The sequence below is a fragment of the Scyliorhinus canicula genome, chromosome 1 (assembly GCF_902713615.1).
Source record: "Scyliorhinus canicula chromosome 1, sScyCan1.1, whole genome shotgun sequence".
Lineage (NCBI taxonomy): Eukaryota > Metazoa > Chordata > Chondrichthyes > Carcharhiniformes > Scyliorhinidae > Scyliorhinus > Scyliorhinus canicula.
The window spans coordinates 161,238,750-161,258,099 of record NC_052146.1 but is presented as its reverse complement, the minus strand read 5'-3'; the positions used below and the strand labels follow the sequence as shown (position 1 = coordinate 161,258,099).

The 19,350-nt window shown below is 48.2% G+C and overlaps 1 protein-coding gene across 11 annotated transcripts in view; it reads right to left on the bottom strand.

The window, feature by feature from the left end:
* Positions 1-19,350, bottom strand: part of adgrb2 (adhesion G protein-coupled receptor B2) — a 1,298,770-nt gene that overhangs the window by 512,531 nt on the left and 766,889 nt on the right. For all 11 annotated transcript variants that reach the window (XM_038801790.1, XM_038801818.1, XM_038801834.1 and 8 more), the window contains one exon: positions 17,200-17,346. In XM_038801790.1, the coding sequence (XP_038657718.1) occupies positions 17,200-17,346 (147 nt within the window). The remainder of the gene's footprint in view (positions 1-17,199; positions 17,347-19,350) is intronic.

The following is a 19,350-nucleotide window of genomic DNA, read 5'->3' as shown; positions in this document are numbered from 1 at the left end:
ACTTAGCAACAGTGCCCTCAATTCCTTCTTCCAGATGGTCAATGTACATTGTGAAAAGCTGTGGTCCCAACATCAACCCGAAGCACACCATTGGTCACCAGTTGCCATCCTGAGGAGGCCCCTATTTATCCCGACTGTCTGCCTTTTGCTGGTCAGCCAATCTTCTATACATGCCAGTATCTTACCATTAACATCATTAGCCACTCATATTGCCAGGTACCTAAAACTAGCCATGGCCAGTTGAAGGGAAATCTCTCCAGATTTCTCACTGTCAACAGTGGTGGTACCAGGGGATTGGAGAGTGGTGAATGTCGTGCCCCTGTTCAAAAAAGGGAATAGGGATAACCCTGGGAATTACAGGCCAGTTAGTCTTACTTCGGTGGCAGGCAAAGTAATGGAAAGGGTACTGAGGGATAGGATTTATGAACATCTGGAAAGACACTGCTTGATTAGGGATAGTCAGCACGGATTTGTGAGGGGTAGGTCTTGCCTTACAAGTCTTATTGAATTCTTTGAGGTGACCAAGCATGTGGATGAAGGTAAAGCAGTGGATGTAGTGTACATGGATTTTAGTAAGGTATTTGATAAGGTTCCCCATGGTAGGCTTATGCAGAAAGTAAGGAGGCATGGGATAGTGGGAAATTTGGCCAGTTGGATAACAAACTGGCTAACCAATAGAAGTCAGAGAGTGGTGGTGGATGGCAAATATTCAGCCTGCAGCCCAGTTACCAGTGGCGTACCGCAGGGATCAGTTCTGGGTCCTCTGCTGTTTGTGATTTTCATTAATGACTTGGATGAGGGAGTTGAAGGGTGGGTCAGTAAATTTACAGACGATACAAAGATTGGTGGAGTTGTGGATAGTAAGGAGGGCTGTTGTCGGCTGCAAAGGGACATAGATAGGATGCAGAGCTGGGCTGAGAAGTGGCAGATGGAGTTTAACCCTGAAAAGTGTGAGGTTGTCCATTTTGGAAGGACAAACATGAATGCGGAATACAGGGTTAATGGTAGGCTCTTGGCAATGTGGAGGAGCAGAGAGATCTTGGGGACTATGTTCATAGATCTTTGAAAGTTGCCACTCAAGTGGATAGAGCTGTGAAGAAGGCCTATGGTGTGCTAGCGTTCATTAGCAGAGGGATTGAATTTAAGAGCCGTGAGGTGATGATGCAGCTGTAAGGCCACATTTGGAGTACTGTGTGCAGTTCTGGTCGCCTCATTTTAGGAAGGGTGTGGAAGCTTTGGAAAAGGTGCAAAGGAGATTTACCAGGATGTTGCCTGGAATGGAGAAGAGGTCTTACGAGGAAAGGTTGAGGGTGCTAGGCCTTTTCTCATTAGAACGGAGAAGGATGAGGGGCGACTTGATAGAGGTTTATAAGGTCATCAGGGGAATAGATAGTCAGAGACCTTTTCCCCGGGTGGAACAAACCATTACAAGGGGACATAAATTTAAGGTGAATGGTGGAAGATATAGGGGGGATGTCACAGGTAGGTTCTTTACGCAGAGAGTAGTGGGGGCATGGAATGCACTGCCTGTAGAAGTAGTTGAATCGGAAACACTGGGGACCTTCAAGCGGCTATTGGATAGGTACATGGATTACGGTAGAATAATGGAGTGTAGATTAATTTGTTCTTAAGGGCAGCACGATAGCATTGTGGATAGTACAATTGCTTCACAGCTCCAGGGTCCCAGGTTCGATTCCGGCTTGGGTCACTGTCTGTGCGGAGTCTGCACGTCCTCCCCGTGTGTGCGTGGGTTTCCTCCGGGTGCTCCGGTTTCCTCCCACAGTCCAAAGATGTGCAGATTAGGTGGATTGGCCATGATAAATTGCCCTTAGTGTCCAAAATTGCCCTTAGTGTTGGGTGGGGTTACTGGATTGTGGGGATAGGGTGGGGGTGTTGACCTTGGGTGGGATGCTCTTTCCGATAGGCGGTGCAGGCTCGATGGGCCGAATGGCCTCTTTCGGCACTGTAAATTCTATGATAATCTAAGGTTCGGCACAACATCGTGGGCCGAAGGGCCTGTGCTGTGCTGTATTTTTCTATGTTGTATCGGCTCCATTCCCCGGAGGGTTCATAGGAAAAACCTCCCTCTTACCCACGTTCAATCTATATCCTGAGAAGGAACCAAACCTTCTTGGCACTCCCATTATCTTTCCCACATTAGCGAGAGGGTCTGTGACATGCAACAGTAAGTCATCTGTGTCCAGAACATCTTATGCTCCCGACATCCCCTCTCTATACCCTTTCACCCAGCTGTCGACTTAAGTGCGATAGTCAACGACTTGATCGCCAAAACAAACAGTAACGAGGTAAGTGGACATCATTGCCCTGTACCCTGTACAACTGAAAATAGCCTGAGCTTAATGCATTGGTGTGAACACTTGCAGTGGGACCCTGTACAAAAGCATAATCCACAAAATGAATTTAGGCCCAAAGCCAAGCTGCGCCAATATCTCAAAAAGATAATAATAATCTTTATTGTCACACATAGGCTTACATTAACACTGCAATGAAATTACTGTGAAAAGCCCCGAGTCGCCACATTCCGGCGCCTATTCGGATATACTGAGTGAGAATTCAGAATGTCCAAATTACCTAACAGTACATCTTTCTGGACTTGTGGGAGGAAACCGGAGCACCCGGAGGAAACCCACGCAGACACCGGGAGAACGTGCAGACTCCGGACAGGCAGTGACCCAAGCCGGGAATCGAACCTGGGACCCTGGCGCTGCCTGATCCTCAGAAATTACCCTGGCAGGCAGCCCTTCAAACGAGTTTGCAACACCTTCGCCAACAGCTTTGCATTAGCATTCAACAGAGAAATGGGACGTTATGACCCACACTGCACAGGATCGTCATCCTTTTTCAAGATTAAGGAGATTGATGCCTACCAGTGTGGCCGTCAACACCCCCTGGGACAAAGAATCGTTAAGCATGTCCAACAGATGTGGCCCCGACGTAGTTGTAAACATTTTACAAAATTCCACAGGGAATCCATCCGGGCCCGTGCCTTCCCCAACAGCATTGAAGAAATACATTTCATTATTTCCTCCAGCAGAGTGGCGCATCTAGCTCTGCCCTCTTTCTCATTCCACCACTAACCTATCCAGAAACTGTACCATAGTCGAGTCTTCCTCCAGAGTCGCCGACTTGCATAACCCCAGTAAAAGGACTCAGATACCCTGTTGACCTTTTCTGGAGCAGAAATCAACCCTCCCCCTGAGTCCCTAACCTGTGTTATCTCCCGAGAGGCCAGCTGCTGCTTCAGCTGATAAGCCAACAAAGGCATTCTTCCCATAATCGCAAAATGTCCCTCTCGTATAACAAATCTGACTAACCACCTTCTACGTCAACACCAACTCAAACTCCATTGAAACGTCTTCCTCTCCACCAACAGCTCTGCAAATAGTGCAGCAGAGTATTGAAGTCCACCTCAACGATGGATTTCACCAACCTCTGCCTCTCCACCCTACTAGACGTACCCATGTGAGTTTTAATCAAAATTAACTACCCCCCCCACCCCCTGATACCTCCTTTAGTGCTTCCCAGAACATGAGAAGGTAAGACCTCCTCGTTCTTGTTAACTACACATAAGTTCCAATAGCAGAAGCTATCCTCTCCCAAATCTCCTTGTCTGCGAGCCACGCTGTATCCAATCTCCATGGGGCCGCTGAGTGCAGCCCGTCTCCAAACACAAATCCACATAATGTGAAGCATGGCCGGGTGTGATAATTGCCGAATACTCTGCTGCCACCACCCAGGGAATAATTTTTAAAAATAAATTTAGATTACCCAATTAATTTTTTCCAATTAAGGGGCAATTTAGCGTGGCCAATCCATCTAGCCTGCACATTTTTTGGGTTGTGGGGGCGAAACCCACGGGGAGAATGTGCAAACTCCACATGGACAATGATCCAGAGCCGGGATCTGGGACCTCGGCGCCGTTAGGCAGCAGGGCTAACCTACTGTGCCACCATATTGCCCTCACCCAGGGAATAATGAGAGCCATTACAAAAAAATCAGTATGAGAGTAGACCCGGGGTACATTTGAAAAGAAGGAACACTCCTTCTCCATCAGGTATCTGAATCTCCACGGGTCCAGCTCCACAAACTCTAGCAGCTCCTTTGCAAACCCCAAAGTTGCAAAGGACTTGGGGAACAACCTATTTAAATTGAGATCAAGCACAAAATTAAAGCCCTTTCCCATGATTAACTGATATGAGTCCAGGTTGGGGATGGCACGAGCACCCTCTTGATCCCACCCACAAGATAGTCCGACAGGGCCCCACCTCACCTCAGCTCCAGGCCCACCCAAAATGGATGACGCCACCCCACTCAAATAAATATCTTAACAAAGAAACCTTCATTGTCAGCAGTCTGTCCCTCCTGCAACCCCTCCTCTCATCTGCCTCATCCCCTCATGAGCCCCAAACAAACAATCCACCCCACTACCACAACCCCCACCTCAAGCAAAGAAATCCTAACTACCCGAGGCTTTTAACCTCAACAAACAAATGAAACAAACCCCCCACCCTCCCAGGTAAATAGACACGTTTCTCCCCCCCACTTCACTCCCGTTAATTACCATCTCTGCCAGCATCGTGACCTCCATCTGGGGAAAAATGCGAGTTATCCACAAAATAAATCAGCAAACCCGAATCCAAGTTTAATATTGAACATTATACAAACCAATACCCACACCCACTCTTTCCCCCTCAACATCTTTAACAATATTATGAGAAACGTAACACCAATAACCTGGATATAAGATAAAGGACATGATAAATACAATGAGCAAGAAAGTAAAAGCCCAACACTCAGGTGCAACCAACTACCTCATTCAAACTTCCCCCAGTCGATGTTTCTTTGAAAAGTAATTTGCCTCCTCCAGCATGTCAAAGCAATGGTCACTGTCTTCGAATGTGACCCGCAGGCGAGCCACGTAGACCAGTTCAAGCTCACTTTGCTCTTGTAAGAGTCGCCTTCGCCTTGTTAAACTCCGCTCGCCTTTTTGCCAGTTCTGCACAATGTCCTGGTAGATTCTGACAGTGTGGCCCTCCCATTTACATTCTCGAGTGCCTTTATGTCCACCTGAGGATCTTTTCTTTATCCAAATACCTGTGGAGTTGGATTATGATTGCCCGTGGTGGCAACCTAGATCTGAGCACCTTGTCACAACAACCGATGGGCCCGGTCCATTTCGGGAGGGTTTGCGAAGACCCCCTCCCTACCAGCTTAACAAACATCTTCGCCACATAGTCCGTGGTATTCGCACCTTCTATGCTCTCCGACAGCCCAACAGTCCCCGAATTATGATGCCGAGAGCGATTCTCCAGGTTATTGACCTTGGCCTTCAATGTCTTCTGCCCCTCCACCAACATTGCCACCTCTGCCTCCGAGGGGGCAATCCAATCACCATGGTCTGTGACCGTCTCCTACACCTTACGAATCGTTGGGCCCTGTACCTCAACCATTGTTCCACCCTGCCCAGAACTGCATGAATGGACTCAATCACCTTTGTCAGATTGTCCGTGACTGCCTGCCTGGTTCCTAAACTCCTCCACCAAGAATTCCACCAGCCTCTCAGTTGTCCACTGAGAGGGCAATGATGACACAGAGACCTGCACTATTTTCTCCCCTCCTGCGACACAAGGGCCTTCTGAGTCAGACGAGGACTCCTTGCTCGATTTATTCCTCGTGTTATAACCTTGACATCCCACGTCGGAGAAATCCAAATTCTCCACCTTCACCATTTTTACACCTGAACAGAACCCATTTAATGGACAAAAAGGGCCAAAAACCAAATCCCAAGCAGGAGCCACCTTATATGCGACCGTTCACTTTGTGGCCTCCACTGGAAGTCCCACATGGTACTTTTTTTAATGTTAGCTTTAAGCATTTTAATTTGGCAATGATTAAAATCTTCAACATCGATAATGTATACAAAGCAGTTTATCAATATTATCATTTCCAAAGAAGAGAACCATTTGCTGTAGGGCCAGTCAAGTAGGATTCGTTAAATGGCAAACTTTACTCTATTTTACTATAAGTCTTCTCAAAGGCCAGTTCTGATTACATAATTTCTTTAAAATTACATAAAGTGAGTTCAAAAGATGCTCTCAGATTTTCTGTCTGAAAGTCAAATTGAAGATTTTTTTATTACTGAGAAAAACCTTACCAATATCCATCTGTTTCAATCATAAAATCTCTTCTGGTCATTGCCATGAAAGTTTAATGCTTGAAGCAAAAGGACAAGTGAAGCTGACCATGCAAACCAATCTTGATTGCTTCTTTTTCTTTTTAGCGTCATCTCAAATTTAACACCCATTAGACTTTAATTTGCCCAGTCCCAAGCACTAATTTCTTTTTCCAATTCCATGTTCACAGTTTGTTTTTGTGGGATGGTTCTGCACTCTCTATCACAGGTCCTAAAGTCAAATGGATAGTAAAGAAATTTTCCAAATTGATGGCGTTAGAACCATAGAATTCCGACAGTGCAGAAGAAAGCCTTTCAGCCCATCGAGTTTGCACCGACCTCAGAAAGAGCACCCTACCTAGGCCCGTCCCCAGTACTATTCCCGTAACCCCACTTAACCTGCACATCTTTGGATTCAACCATCTCAAAAGACTTGTCAAGTTTTCTTTACTTGGAATCAGACTCATTTATTCAGACTATTCTGATGTCAAACACCTTTAAGCTTAACCACAACTCCACTGGAATGATTTTTAAAATATAGCTACTTGCTTGGGATCTTGTTACTCGGGCATTTCAGCCTTGGTTAAACATGGACAAAGAGCTGAATGCCAGAGGTGAGGTGAGGCTCTTGACATCAAGGCAACATTTGACCTAGCATGTCATCAAGGAGCCCTAGCTACACTGGAGTCAATGGGATTAAGGGGGAAGCTCTCCACTGGTTGGATACGTATCTAGCACAAAGGAAATAGTTGTGGTTGTTGGAGGTCAGTCATCTCAGTCCCGGAACATCACGGCAGGACTTCTTCAAAGTATTGTTCTCGGCCCAACCATTTTCAACTGCTTCATCAATGACATTCTGCCCAACATAAGGATGTTCACTCATGATTGCATAATGTTCAGCACCAATGGCAACACCTCAGATACTGAAGCAGTCCATGTGTAAATGCAGCAAGACCTGGATAATATCTAAATATCTAGGCTTGGGCTGACAAGTGGCAAATAATATTCACGCTATACAAGTGTCAGGCAATAACTATCTCTAATAAGAGAGAATCAAACAATCGCCCCTCGGCATTACCGTCACTGAATCCCTCACTATCGACCACAAACTGAACTGGACTAGTCATATATATACTGTGACTATAAGAGCAGGTCAGGGGCTAGGAATCTTGTGGTGAGTAACTCACCCTCTGACTCTCCAAAGCCTGTTCGGCATCTACAGTGCAGAAGTCAGGAGTGTGGTGAATACTCCCCACTTGCCTGGATGAGTGCAGCTCCAACAATAATCAAGAAGCTTGACACCATCCAGGACAAAGCAGCCTGCTTAATTGGTGCCCCTTCCAAATACATTCACTTCCTCCACATCCGGCGCACAGTAGCAGCCATTTTTACCATCTCCAAAATGCACTGCAGGAACTCACCAAGTCTCTTTGGGCAGTACCTTCCAAATCCACAACCACCTCCATCTAGAAGGGCAAGAGCAGCAGACATATGGGAACACCACGACTTGGAGATTCCCTACCAAGTCACTCACCATCCTGATTTGGAAATATATTGCCATTCCTCCACTGTCGCTGGGTCAAATTCCTGGAACTCCATCCGTAATAGCAATGTATGTACCTATACTACATGGACAGTAGCGGTTCAATAAGGCAACTCTCCACTACCTTCTCATGGGCAATTAGAGATGGGCAACAAATGCTGGCCTAGCCAGCAAAGCCCACATCCTGCATGTGGAAAAAAAAAATTGAACAACATGTCCCGCCCAGCAAAGCTTGTCATGAGTGATTAGCCATGATGTGGAGATGCCGGCGTTGGACTGGGGTGAGCACAGTAAGAAGTCTTACAACACCAGGTTAAAGTCCAACAGGTTTGTTTCAAACACGAGCTTTCGGAGCACGGCTCCTTCTTCAGGTGAATGGAAAGGCTTGTTCCAGAAATGTTTATATAGACACAGTCAGAGATGCCCCGGAATGCGAGCACCTGAAGGCAATCAAATCATCAAAGATGCAGAGAGAGAGGTAACTCCAGGTTAAAGAGGTGTGAATTGTCCCAAGCCAGTTCAGTCGGTAGGCCTCTGCAAGTCCAGGCTTGTTGGTGGGGGCCGAATGTAATGCGACATGAATCCCAGATCCCGGTTGAGTCCGCATTCATGCGTGCGGAACTTAGCTATAAGTTTTTGCTCAGCAATTCTGCGTTGTCGCGTCTCCTGAAGGCCTCCTTGTAGAATGCTGACCCGGAGATCAGAGGCTGAATGTCCTTGACTGCTGAAGTGTTCCCCAACTGGAAGGGAACAGTCCTGCCTGTTGATAGTCGCACGATGCCCGTTTATTCGTTGTCGCAGTGTCTGCATGGTCTCGCCAATGTACCACGCTTCGGGACATCCTTTCCTGCAGCGTATGAGGTAGACTACATTGGTCGAGTCGCACGAGTATGCGCCGCGTACCTGGTGGGTGGTGTTTCCACGTGTAATGGTGGTGTCCATGTCGATGATCTGGCATGTCTTGCAGAGATTACCCTGGCAGGGTTTTGTGGTGTTGTGGTTGCTGTTCTGAAGGCTGGGTAATTTGCTGCAAACAATGGTTTGTTTGAGGTTGCGCGGTTGTTTGAAGGCCAGTAGTGGGGGTGTGGGGATGACCTTGGCAAGATGTCCATCCTCGCTGATGATGTGTTGGAGGCTGCGAAGAAGATGTCGTAGTTTCTCCGCCCCAGGAAAGTACTGGACGACGAAGGGTACTCTGTCAGTGGTGTCCCGTGTTTGTCTTCTGAGGAGGTCGGTGCGGTTTTTTGCTGTGGCGCGGTGGAACTGTCGATCAATGAGTCGAGCGCCATATCCCGTTCGTACGAGGGCATCTTTCAGCATCTGTAGGTGTCTGTTGCGCTCCTCCTTGTCTGAGCAGATCCTGTGTATACGGAGGGCTTGTCCATAGGGGATGGCTTCTTTAATGTGTTTCGGGTGAAAGCTGGAGAAGTGGAGCATCGTGAGATTATCTGTGGGCTTGCGGTAAAGCGAGGTGCTGAGGTGACCGTCCTTGATGGAGACGAGTGTGTCCAAGAATGGAACTGAATTTGGAGAATAGTCCATGGTGAGTTTGATGGTGGGATGGAACTTATTGATGTCATCGTGTAGTCGTTTCAGTGATGTCTCGCCGTGGGTCCAAAGGAAAAAAATGTCATCGATGTATCTGGTGTATAGCATCGGTTGAAAGTCCTGTGTGGTGAGGAAGTCCTGTTCAAACTTGTGCATGAAGATGTTGGCATATTGAGGTGCAAATTTGGTCCCCATGGCTGTTCCGTGCGTCTGGATGAAGAATTTGTTGTCGAAGGTGAAGACGTTGTGGTCTAGAATGAAACGGATGAGTTGCAGAATTGCGTCTGGAGATTGGCAGTTGTCGGTGTTGAGGACTGAGGCTGTTGCAGCAATGCCGTCGTCATGGGGGATGCTGGTGTAGAGTGCCGAGACATCCATTGTGACGAGGAATGTTCCTGGTTCAACTGGTCCATGGGTGCTGAGTTTCTGTAGGAAGTCCGTCGTGTCGCGACAGAAGCTGGGTGTACCTTGTACGATGGGTTTCAAGATGCCCTCGATGTGGCCAGAGAGGTTCTCACACAGGGTCCCATTGCCTGAAACGATAGGACGGCCTGGTGTGTTGGCCTTGTGTATTTTCGGGAGGCAGTAGAGATCTCCAATGCGGGGATTACGTGGGATGAGAGCACGTAGGGTGTTCTGAAGGTCTGGATCTAAGGTCTTGATCAGTCTGCTGAGTTGGCGGATGTGTTCCTTGGTTGGATCTGCGGGTAACTGCCTGTAGTGTTCCTGGTTGTCGAGTTGTCGGTATACTTCTTTGCAGTAGGTCGGTATACTTCTTTGCAGTAGTATCCAGGCCCCCACCAACAAGCCTGGACTTGCAGAGGCCTACCGACTGAACTGGCTTGGGACAATTCACACCTCTTTAACCTGGAGTTACCTCTCTCTCTGCATCTTTGATGATTTGATTGCCTGCAGGTGCTCGCATTCCGGGGCATCTCTGACTGTGTCTATATAAACATTTCTGGAACAAGCCTTTCCATTCACCTGAAGAAGGAGCCGTGCTCCGAAAGCTCGTGTTTGAAACAAACCTGTTGGACTTTAACCTGGTGTTGTAAGACTTCTTAATGAGTGATTAGCACCTCGATGCTGGGAAAGTGCTTGGGGAGGTGTTTTGCTGTGGTAGCAGGTTGGAGGTGGCCTTAGTTTCCTGGCTGTATACAGGAAGACCCATTTTCTCATAAGCTTCAGAGAAGCAGTTGGCAATAACCTTCTGTTCAGTGAGTAAAAAGTACCAGGCTTTCCAATCTTGTCAGCGCTTCATTGTAAACACTGTGGATCTCCTTTTTGCCCCAATACCCAGTGAGGGATATCAATCCTTGGAAGGGGAATATAAGAGTGGGATAGAGAGAAGTACATTGGGCTGGATTCTCCCAACTAAAGGCAGAGTGTTGACACCGTTGTAAAAACTGGAGAATTTAACGTGCCATCGGACTGCTACGTGTAGCGATCCTCTGCCGTACAGGGGTCCAGCACGGCACTCAAATGGACGCCGCGGGTCTGCGCATGCATGCTGCGACTGGCACGAATGCGCGCATGCCACTGCGCGCATGCACAGTAGCTCCCTTCTTCGCGCCGGCCCCGACGCAACATGGCGTAGGGCTACAGGGGCCGCTCGGAGCAAAACAGGCCCCCACCACGAGAGGCCCGCCCGTCGGTCAGTAGGCCCTGACTGCGCGTCCGCCCATAGACCATCCTTTATCTCTCCTCCCAGCTCCTCCTCCCACTAATGCTTCAACTCCTTGGTCTGCATCTCCTCTGACCTCATAAGTTCCTTGTAAATGTCCGAGACTCTCCCTTCTCCTACCACCCTCTGGAAACTACCCTGTCCTGAATCCCCCTTAGTGGTAGGAGCGGGAAGGTTGACACCTATTTATGTAGGAAGTCCCGCACCTGCAGATACCTGAATTTGTTTCCCCTCGCCAACTTCTCCTCCAGCGCCCTCATACTCGGAAAGCTCCCCTCTATAAACATATCCCCCATCCTCTCAATCCCTGCTCTCCGCCACATCCGGAACCCCCCATCCATACTTCCTGGGCAAACTGGTGATTATTACAGATTGGGGACCAGACCGATGCTCCCTCTTCTCCCACATGTCTCCTCCATTGCCCACAGACTCTCAGGGCCGCCACCACCGCGGGGCTGGTGGAGTACCGTACTGACGGGAACGGCAGAGGCGCAGTTACCAATGCCCCCAAACTGGTGCCCTTGCATGAAGCCTCCTCCATAGGCTCCCATGCCGACTCCTCCCACATCACCCACTTCCTGATGGCTATATTCGCCGCCCAGTAATAGTTACTAATGTTTTGCAGTGCCAGCCCGCCCTCTCCCCGATTCCACTCAAGCATTACCTTCCTTACCCACGAGGTCTTGCCCGCCCAAACAAAGCCAGAGATCACTTTGTTGACCCGTTTAAAAAAGGACCGCGGAAAAAAGATGGGGAGACATTGAAACATGAACATGAATCTCAGGAGGACCGTCATCTTCACCATCTGCACCCTCCCAGCTAATGACAACGGGAGCGCGTCCCATCTCCGAAAATCATCCTTCATTTGGTCTACTAGCCGGGCCAGATTTAATTTATGCAGCCGGTCCCATTCCCACGTCACTCGAATGCCTAGGTACCGAAAACTTCCCCCTACTAATCTAAACGGAAGCTCCCCCAATCGCCTCTCCTGTCCCCTCGCTTGGACCGCAAGCATCTCACTTTTCCCCATATTTAGTTTGTACCCCGAAAACCGGCCAAATTCCCCTAAAATCCTCATGATTTCTTCCATTCCCTCCAATGGGTCCGATACATACAGAAGCAGGTCGTCTGCATAGAGCGAGACTCTGTGCTCCACACACTCCCCCGGATCAGCCCCTTGAGGCTCACAGAGCAATTGCCAACGGCTCCAAAGCTAGCCCGAACAACAGTGGGGAGAGGGGGCATCCCTGTCTCGTCCCCCGGTGCAGTCTAAAATAGTCCGATGTTGTCCTATTCATCCGTACACTTGCCAAAATAGCCTGATGCAGCAACCTGACCCAGTCAATAGAGCCCCGCCCAAATCTGAACCGTCCCAGTACCTCCCACAGATAATCCCATTCTACCTGATCAAAAGCCTTTTCTGCATCCATTGCAATCACTACCTCCACCTCCCTACCTTCCGGGGGATCATGATCACACTTAACGACCTTCTTACATTGGCCACCAACTGCCTACCCTTAACAAACCCGTCTAGTCCTCCCCAATAACGTCCGGAACACAATCCTCAATCCTGGAGGACAAAATTTTGGCCAGTAGTTTGGCGACCACATTCAAAGGGATATCGGCCTGTAGGACCCACACAGTTCCGGGTTCTTGTCCCGCTTCAGAATCAGCAAAATCATGGCCTGTGACATCGTCGGGGGCAGCACCCCTCTTTCCCTTGCCTCATTGAACATCCTCATCAACACCGGCCCCAATATCCCAGAGAACTTTTGATAAAAATCCACTGGGTACCCAAAGAACAAAGAACAAAGAAAAATACAGCACAGGAACAGGCCCTTCGGCCCTCCAAGCCCGTGCCGACCATGCTGCCCGTCTAAACTAAAATCTTCTACGTTTCCTGGGTCCGTATGCCTCTATCCCATCCTATTCATGTATTGTCAAGATGCCCCTTAAATGTCACTATCGTCCCTGCTTCCACCACCTCCTCTGGCAGCGAGTTCCAGGCACCCACTACCCTCTGTGTAAAAAAACTTGCCTCGTACATCTCCTCTAAACCTTGCCCCTTGCACCTTAAACCTATGACCCCTAGTAGTTGACCTCTCTACCCTGGGGAAAATTCTCTGAGTATCCACTCTGCCTATGCCCCTCATAATTTTGTAGACCTCTATCAGGTCACCCCTCATCCTCCGTCATTCCAGTGAGAACAAACCAAGTTTATTCAACCGCTCCTCATAGCTAATGTCCTCCCTACCAGGCAACATCCTGGTAAATCTCTTCTGCACCCTCTCTAAAGCCTCCACATCCTTCTGGTAGTGTGGCGACCAGAATTGAACACGATACTCCAAGTGTGGCCTAACTAAGGTTCTATATAGCTGCAACATGTCTTGCCAATTCGTATACTCAATGCCCTGGCCAATAAAGGCAAGCATGCCGTATGCCTTCTTGACTACCTTCTCCACCTGTGTTGCACATTTCAGTGACCTGTGGACCTGTACACCTAGATGTCTTTGACTTTCAATACTCTTGAGGGTTCTACCATTCACTGTATATTCCCTACCTGCATTAGACCTTCCAAAATGCATTACCTCACATTTGTCCGGATTAAATTCCATCTGCCATCTCTCCGCCCAAGTCTCCAAATGATCTAAATCCTGCTGTATCCTCTGACAGTCCTCATCGCTATCCGCAATTCCACCAACCTTTGTGTCATCTGCAAACTTACTAATCAGACCAGTTACATTTTCCTCCAAATTATTTATATATACTACGAACAGCAAAGGTCCCAGCACTGATCCCTGCGGAACACCACTAGTCACAGCCCTCCAATTAGAAAAGCACCATTCCATTGCTACTCTCTGCCTTCTATGACCTAGCCAGTTCTGTATCCACCTTGCCAGCTCACCCCTGATCCCGTGTGACTTCACCTTTTGTACCAGTCTACCACGAGGGACCTTGTCAATGGCCTTACTGAAGTCCATATGGACAACATCTAGTGCCCTACCTGTATCAACCATCTTTGTGACCTCTTCGAAAAACTCTATCATGTTAGTGAGACACGACGTCCCCTTCACAAAACCATGCTGCCTCTCACTAATACGTCCATTTGATTCCAAATGGGAGGAGATCCTGTCTTGAAGAATTCTCTCCAGTAATTTCCCTACTACTGACGTAAGGCTCACCGACCTGTAGTTCCCTGGATTATCCTTGCTACCCTTCTTAAACAAAGGAACAACATTGGCTATTCTCCAGTCCTCCGGGGCATCACCTGAAGACAGTGAGGATCCAAACATTTCTGTCAAGGCCTCAGCAATTTCCTCTCTGGCCTCCTTCAGTATTCTGGGATAGATCCCATCAGGCCCTGGGGACTTATCTACCTTAATATTTTTCAAGGCGTACAACACCTTGTCTTTTTGGATCTCAATGTAAACCAGGCTATCTACACATCCTTCTCCACACTCAACATCCACCAATTCCTTCTCTTTGGTGAATACTGATGCAAAGTATTCATTTAGTACCTCGCCCATTTCCTCTGGCTCCACACATAGATTCCCTTCCCTATCCTTCAGTGGGCCAACCCTTTCCCTGGCTACCCTCTTGCTTTTTATGTACGTGTAAAAAGCCTTGGGATTTTCCTTAACCCTATTTGCCAATGACTTTTCGTGACCTCTTCTAGACCTCCTGACTCCTTGCTTAAGTTCCTTCCTACTTCTCTGCCTGAACTTTGGGTGTGACCACATTTATATAACTGCTATCTATGACGCTTTCCGCCACCTGCATGCTCCTAAGTGCATCCAACTGCCGCTCCAACCGAACCATGCGGTCTGTGAGCTCTAGTTGGGTGCACTTTCCATCCGGCCCCGGGGCTTTACCCACCTGCATGGCCTTCAGACCCTCCACTATCGCTTCCAACCCGATCGGGGCCCACAGCCCTTCTACCAGCTCCCCGTCCACCTTTGGGAAATTCAGCCCCCCTAAGAAGTGCCTCATCCCCTCCAGCCCCGTAGGGGTTCCGACCTATACAGCCTACTGTAGAAATCCCTAAACGCCTTTTTCACCCCTGCTGTATCTCCAATAAGGTTCCCATCTCCGTCATTTACTTTTCCTATCTCCCTGACTGCCTCCCTCTTTCTAAACTGCTGGGAAAGCATTCTGCTGGCCTTCTCTCCCTACTCATAGATTGCCCCCCTCACCTTTCTCAGCTGCTCCACCACCCTCCCTGTGGTTAACAAGCCAAACTCCGCCTGTAGCCTCCGCCGTTCCCTTAAAAGCCCTACCTCTGGGGTCTCGGCATACCTCCTATCGATCTGCAGTATCTCCTTTACCGGTCGGTCCGTCTCTGCCCTGTCCACCTTCTCCCATGGGCCCGTATCGAGATCAGCTCCCCTCTGACCACCTCCTTCAGTGCTTCCCAGACCATCGCTGCTGAAATTTCCCCCGTGTCGTTGACCTGCAGGTAATTCTGAATACATTTCCTCAGCCGCTCGCACACCCCTTCATCAGCCAAAAGTCCCACATCTAACCTCCAATGCGGGCCCTGGTTACTGTCTTTACTAACCTGCAGATCAACCCAGTGTGGAGCATGGTCTGAGATTGTGATCGCCGAGTACCCCGTGTCCACCACCCCAGCCAGTAAGGCCCTGCTCAAAACGAAGAAATCGATCCGGGAGTACATGTACGTGTGAGTAGAAGAAGAACGCCTTCACCCTCGGATGCCCAAACATTCATGGATCCACCCCCCCGATCTGCTCCATGAACCCTTTTAGTTCCTTTACCATTGCTGGCACCCTGCCTGTTTTCGAGCTTGACCGGTGCAAGCCAGGGTCCATAACTGTGTTCAAGTCCCCCTGCCATGACCAAACTTCCCCAGCATCCTCTTTATAAACTCCATATCATCCCAATTTGGCGCATACACATTTACTAATAGCACCTACACACCCTCCAGTTTCCCACTGACCATAATGTGCTGACCCGCCTCAAACACCACCCGCTTATTGATCAGGATCGCGACCCCTCTAGTCTTTGAATCCAGTCCCAAGTGAAAGACCTGACTGACCCAGCCTTTCCTCAATCTAATCTGGTCAGTTACTCTAAGGTGCGTCTCCTGCAACATTACCACGTCCACCTTCAGTCCCCTAAGATGCGCGAACACACGTGCCCTCTGGACCGGCCCATTTCCCGTACCAGCCTGCCCGGACAGGCGCCGGAATGTGGCGACTAGGGGCTTTTCACAGTAACTTTATTGAAGCCTACTCGTGACAATAAGCGATTTTCATTTCATTTAACCCTCGAGCATTACAGGTGATCAGTCTAGTTGGGGGACCGCTGCTGAAAGTTAATGGAATTTTGGCTGTAACACCAAATTTTCCATTCTCATTTGCAACGGGTCCAGCCATGAACGAGACGGGATAATCTTAGAATCAGTACGGTGCAGAAGGAGGCCATTCAGCTCATCGAGCCTGCAATGACCGTCTGAAAGAGTCCCTTAAATCCGACTCCTCCGCCCTATCCCCGTAACCCCACCTAACCTGTACATCCCTGGGTACTGAAAGAAAATTTTATCATGGCCAATCCACATACCCTGCACATCTCAACTGTTGGAGGAAACTGGAGCAGCCGGAGGAACCGCAGACGGGGGGGAGAAAGTGAAAACTCGAGACAGACACTCACACAAAGCCGGAATTGAACTCGGGCCCTGGTGCTGTGGGCAGCAGCGCTAACCACTTTCGCCCCCACAACCCAAAGATGTGCAGGGTAGGTGGATTGGCCATGCTAAATTACCCCATACTTGGAAAAATGAATTGGGTACTCTAAATATATACCATTAAAAAACTGTCAATAAATTAATAACCTGATAATCTGTTCTTGTCGACAGCCACTGTAACATAACTAGGGCAGGAGCTTTATCATGCCTGCATTTACTAGCTACAAAACTGATTATGTGGCAGGTAGGGAACGGTTATATACTTGCCGGCAACTTTGCATGAAAACAAACACACAGAGAAATACTCTCACCTGGTCTAATATGGAATATATCACTGGGCAATGGCTTGGGACTAATGTTTTTCCACAGATTAATGCAGAAGAACTTTTATGGAACAAACTATTTAATAAAACGACGCAAGATTTCAACTGATTCAAGCATCTATGAAGTTCTGAGAGACATGTATCACAGCCCATGGCATCACAATAATAACAATGCTGGTTAATAACAACATGAATTGCTTGTACCTGAAGAAGAAAGCATGAAAACCTCTTTTGGAATATAAAGTTTGTCTTCCGAGTTTCTCGCCCAATCCTTCATTCCTCTCCTGCCTTTCATTGGGAAGCTGATATCACTTGACACAGCGGATACAGGTTCTCGTTGAATACTAATCACTGCAAAGAAGGGAAACAAAGTTATTGCTCCCACCACATTTGCTAAATTTTAATGAATTGGCATTGCTGATTTGATCTTAGGTGGCGGCATTGTGGTATTGTCAGTGGACTAGTAATCCAGAGACCCTAACGCGCTGGGAACCCGGGTAGAAATTCCACCACGGCAAATGGGGGGATTAATGGGTGTTTCTCTGGTTGGCAATCAGTAGCTAGTGGTGTCCCTCAGGGATCCGTGTTGGGCCCACAATTGTTCACAATTTACATAGATGATTTGGAGTTGGGGACCAAGGGCAATGTGTCCAAGTTTGCAGATGACACTAAGATAAATGGTAAAGCGAAAAGTGCAGAGGATACTGGAAGTCTGCAGAGGGATTTGGATAGGTTAAGTGAATGGGCTAGGGTCTGGCAGATGGAATACAATGTTGACAAACAGCAAACGGGATTATTGGATTGGATCGGATTGGATTTGTTTATTGTCACTTGTACCGAGGTACAGTGAAAAGTATTTTTCTGCAAGCAGCTCAACTGATCATTCAGTACATTATTATTTAAATGATAAAATATTCAAGCATGCTGCGGTGCAGAGAGACCTGGGTGTGCTAGTGCATGAGTCACAGAAAGTTGGTTTACAGGTGATTAAGAAGGCAAATGGAATTTTGTCCTTCACTGTTAGAGGGATGGAGTTTAAGACTAGGGAGGTTATGCTGCAATTGTATAAGGTGTTAATGAGGCCACACCTGGAGTATTGTGTTCAGTTTTGGTCTCCTTACTTGAGAAAGGACATACTGGCACTGGAGGGTGTGCAGAGGAGATTCACGAGGTTAAACTAATTCAGCAGGGGCATGGGAACCTGGATTGTAGTTTTGGGGTACGGGAGATTGGGAGTATAGAGGTCAGGAGCACAGATTTGACTTCGCAGGAGGGTGCCAGTGTTCAGGTAGGTGGTTTGAAGTGTGTCTACTTCAATGCCAGGAGTATACGAAATAAGGTAGGGGAACTGGCAGCATGGGTTGGTACCTGGGACTTCGATGTTGTGGCCATTTCAGAGACATGGATAGAGCAGGGACAGGAATGGTTGTTGCAGGTTCCGGGGTTTAGGTGTTTTAGTAAGCTCAGAGAAGGGGGCAAAAGAGGGGGAGGTGTGGCGCTGCTAGTCAAGGACAGTATTACGGTGGTGGAAAGGATGCTAGATGGGGACTCTTCTTCTGAGGTAGTATGGGCTGAGGTTAGAAACAGGAAAGGAGAGGTCACCCTGTTGGGAGTTTTCTATAGGCCACCTAATAGTTCTAGGGATGTAGAGGAAAGGATGGCGAAGATGATTCTGGAAAAGAGCGAAAGTAACAGGGTAGTTGTTATGGGAGACTTTAACTTTCCAAATATTGACTGGAAAAGATATAGTTCGAGTACATTAGATGGGTCATTCTTTGTACAATGTGTGCAGGAGGGTTTCCTGACACAATATGTTGACAGGCCAACAAGAGGCGAGGCCACATTGGATTTGGTTTTGGGTAATGAACCAGGCCAGGTGTTAGATCTGGAGGTAGGTGAGCACTTTGGAAACAGTGACCACAATTCGGTGACCTTTACATTAGTGATGGAAAGGGATAAGTATACCCCGCAGGGCAAGAGTTATAGCTGGGGGAAGGGCAATTATGATGCCATTAGACATGACTTAGGATGTGTTGGTTGGAGAAGTAGGCTGCAAGGGTTGGGCACACTGGATATGTGGAGCTTGTTCAAGGAACAGCTATTGCATGTTCTTGATAAGTACGTACCAGTCAGGCAGGGAGGAAGGGGTCGAGCGAGGGAACCGTGGTTTACCAAAGAAGTGGAATCTCTTGTTAAGAGGAAGAAGGAGGCCTATGTGAAGATGAGGCGTGAAGTTTCAGTTGGGGCGCTTGATAGTTACAAGGAAGCGAGGAAGGATCTAAAGAGAGAGCTGAGACGAGCAAGGAGGGGACATGAGAAGTCTTTGGCAGGTAGGATCAAGGAAAACCCAAAAGC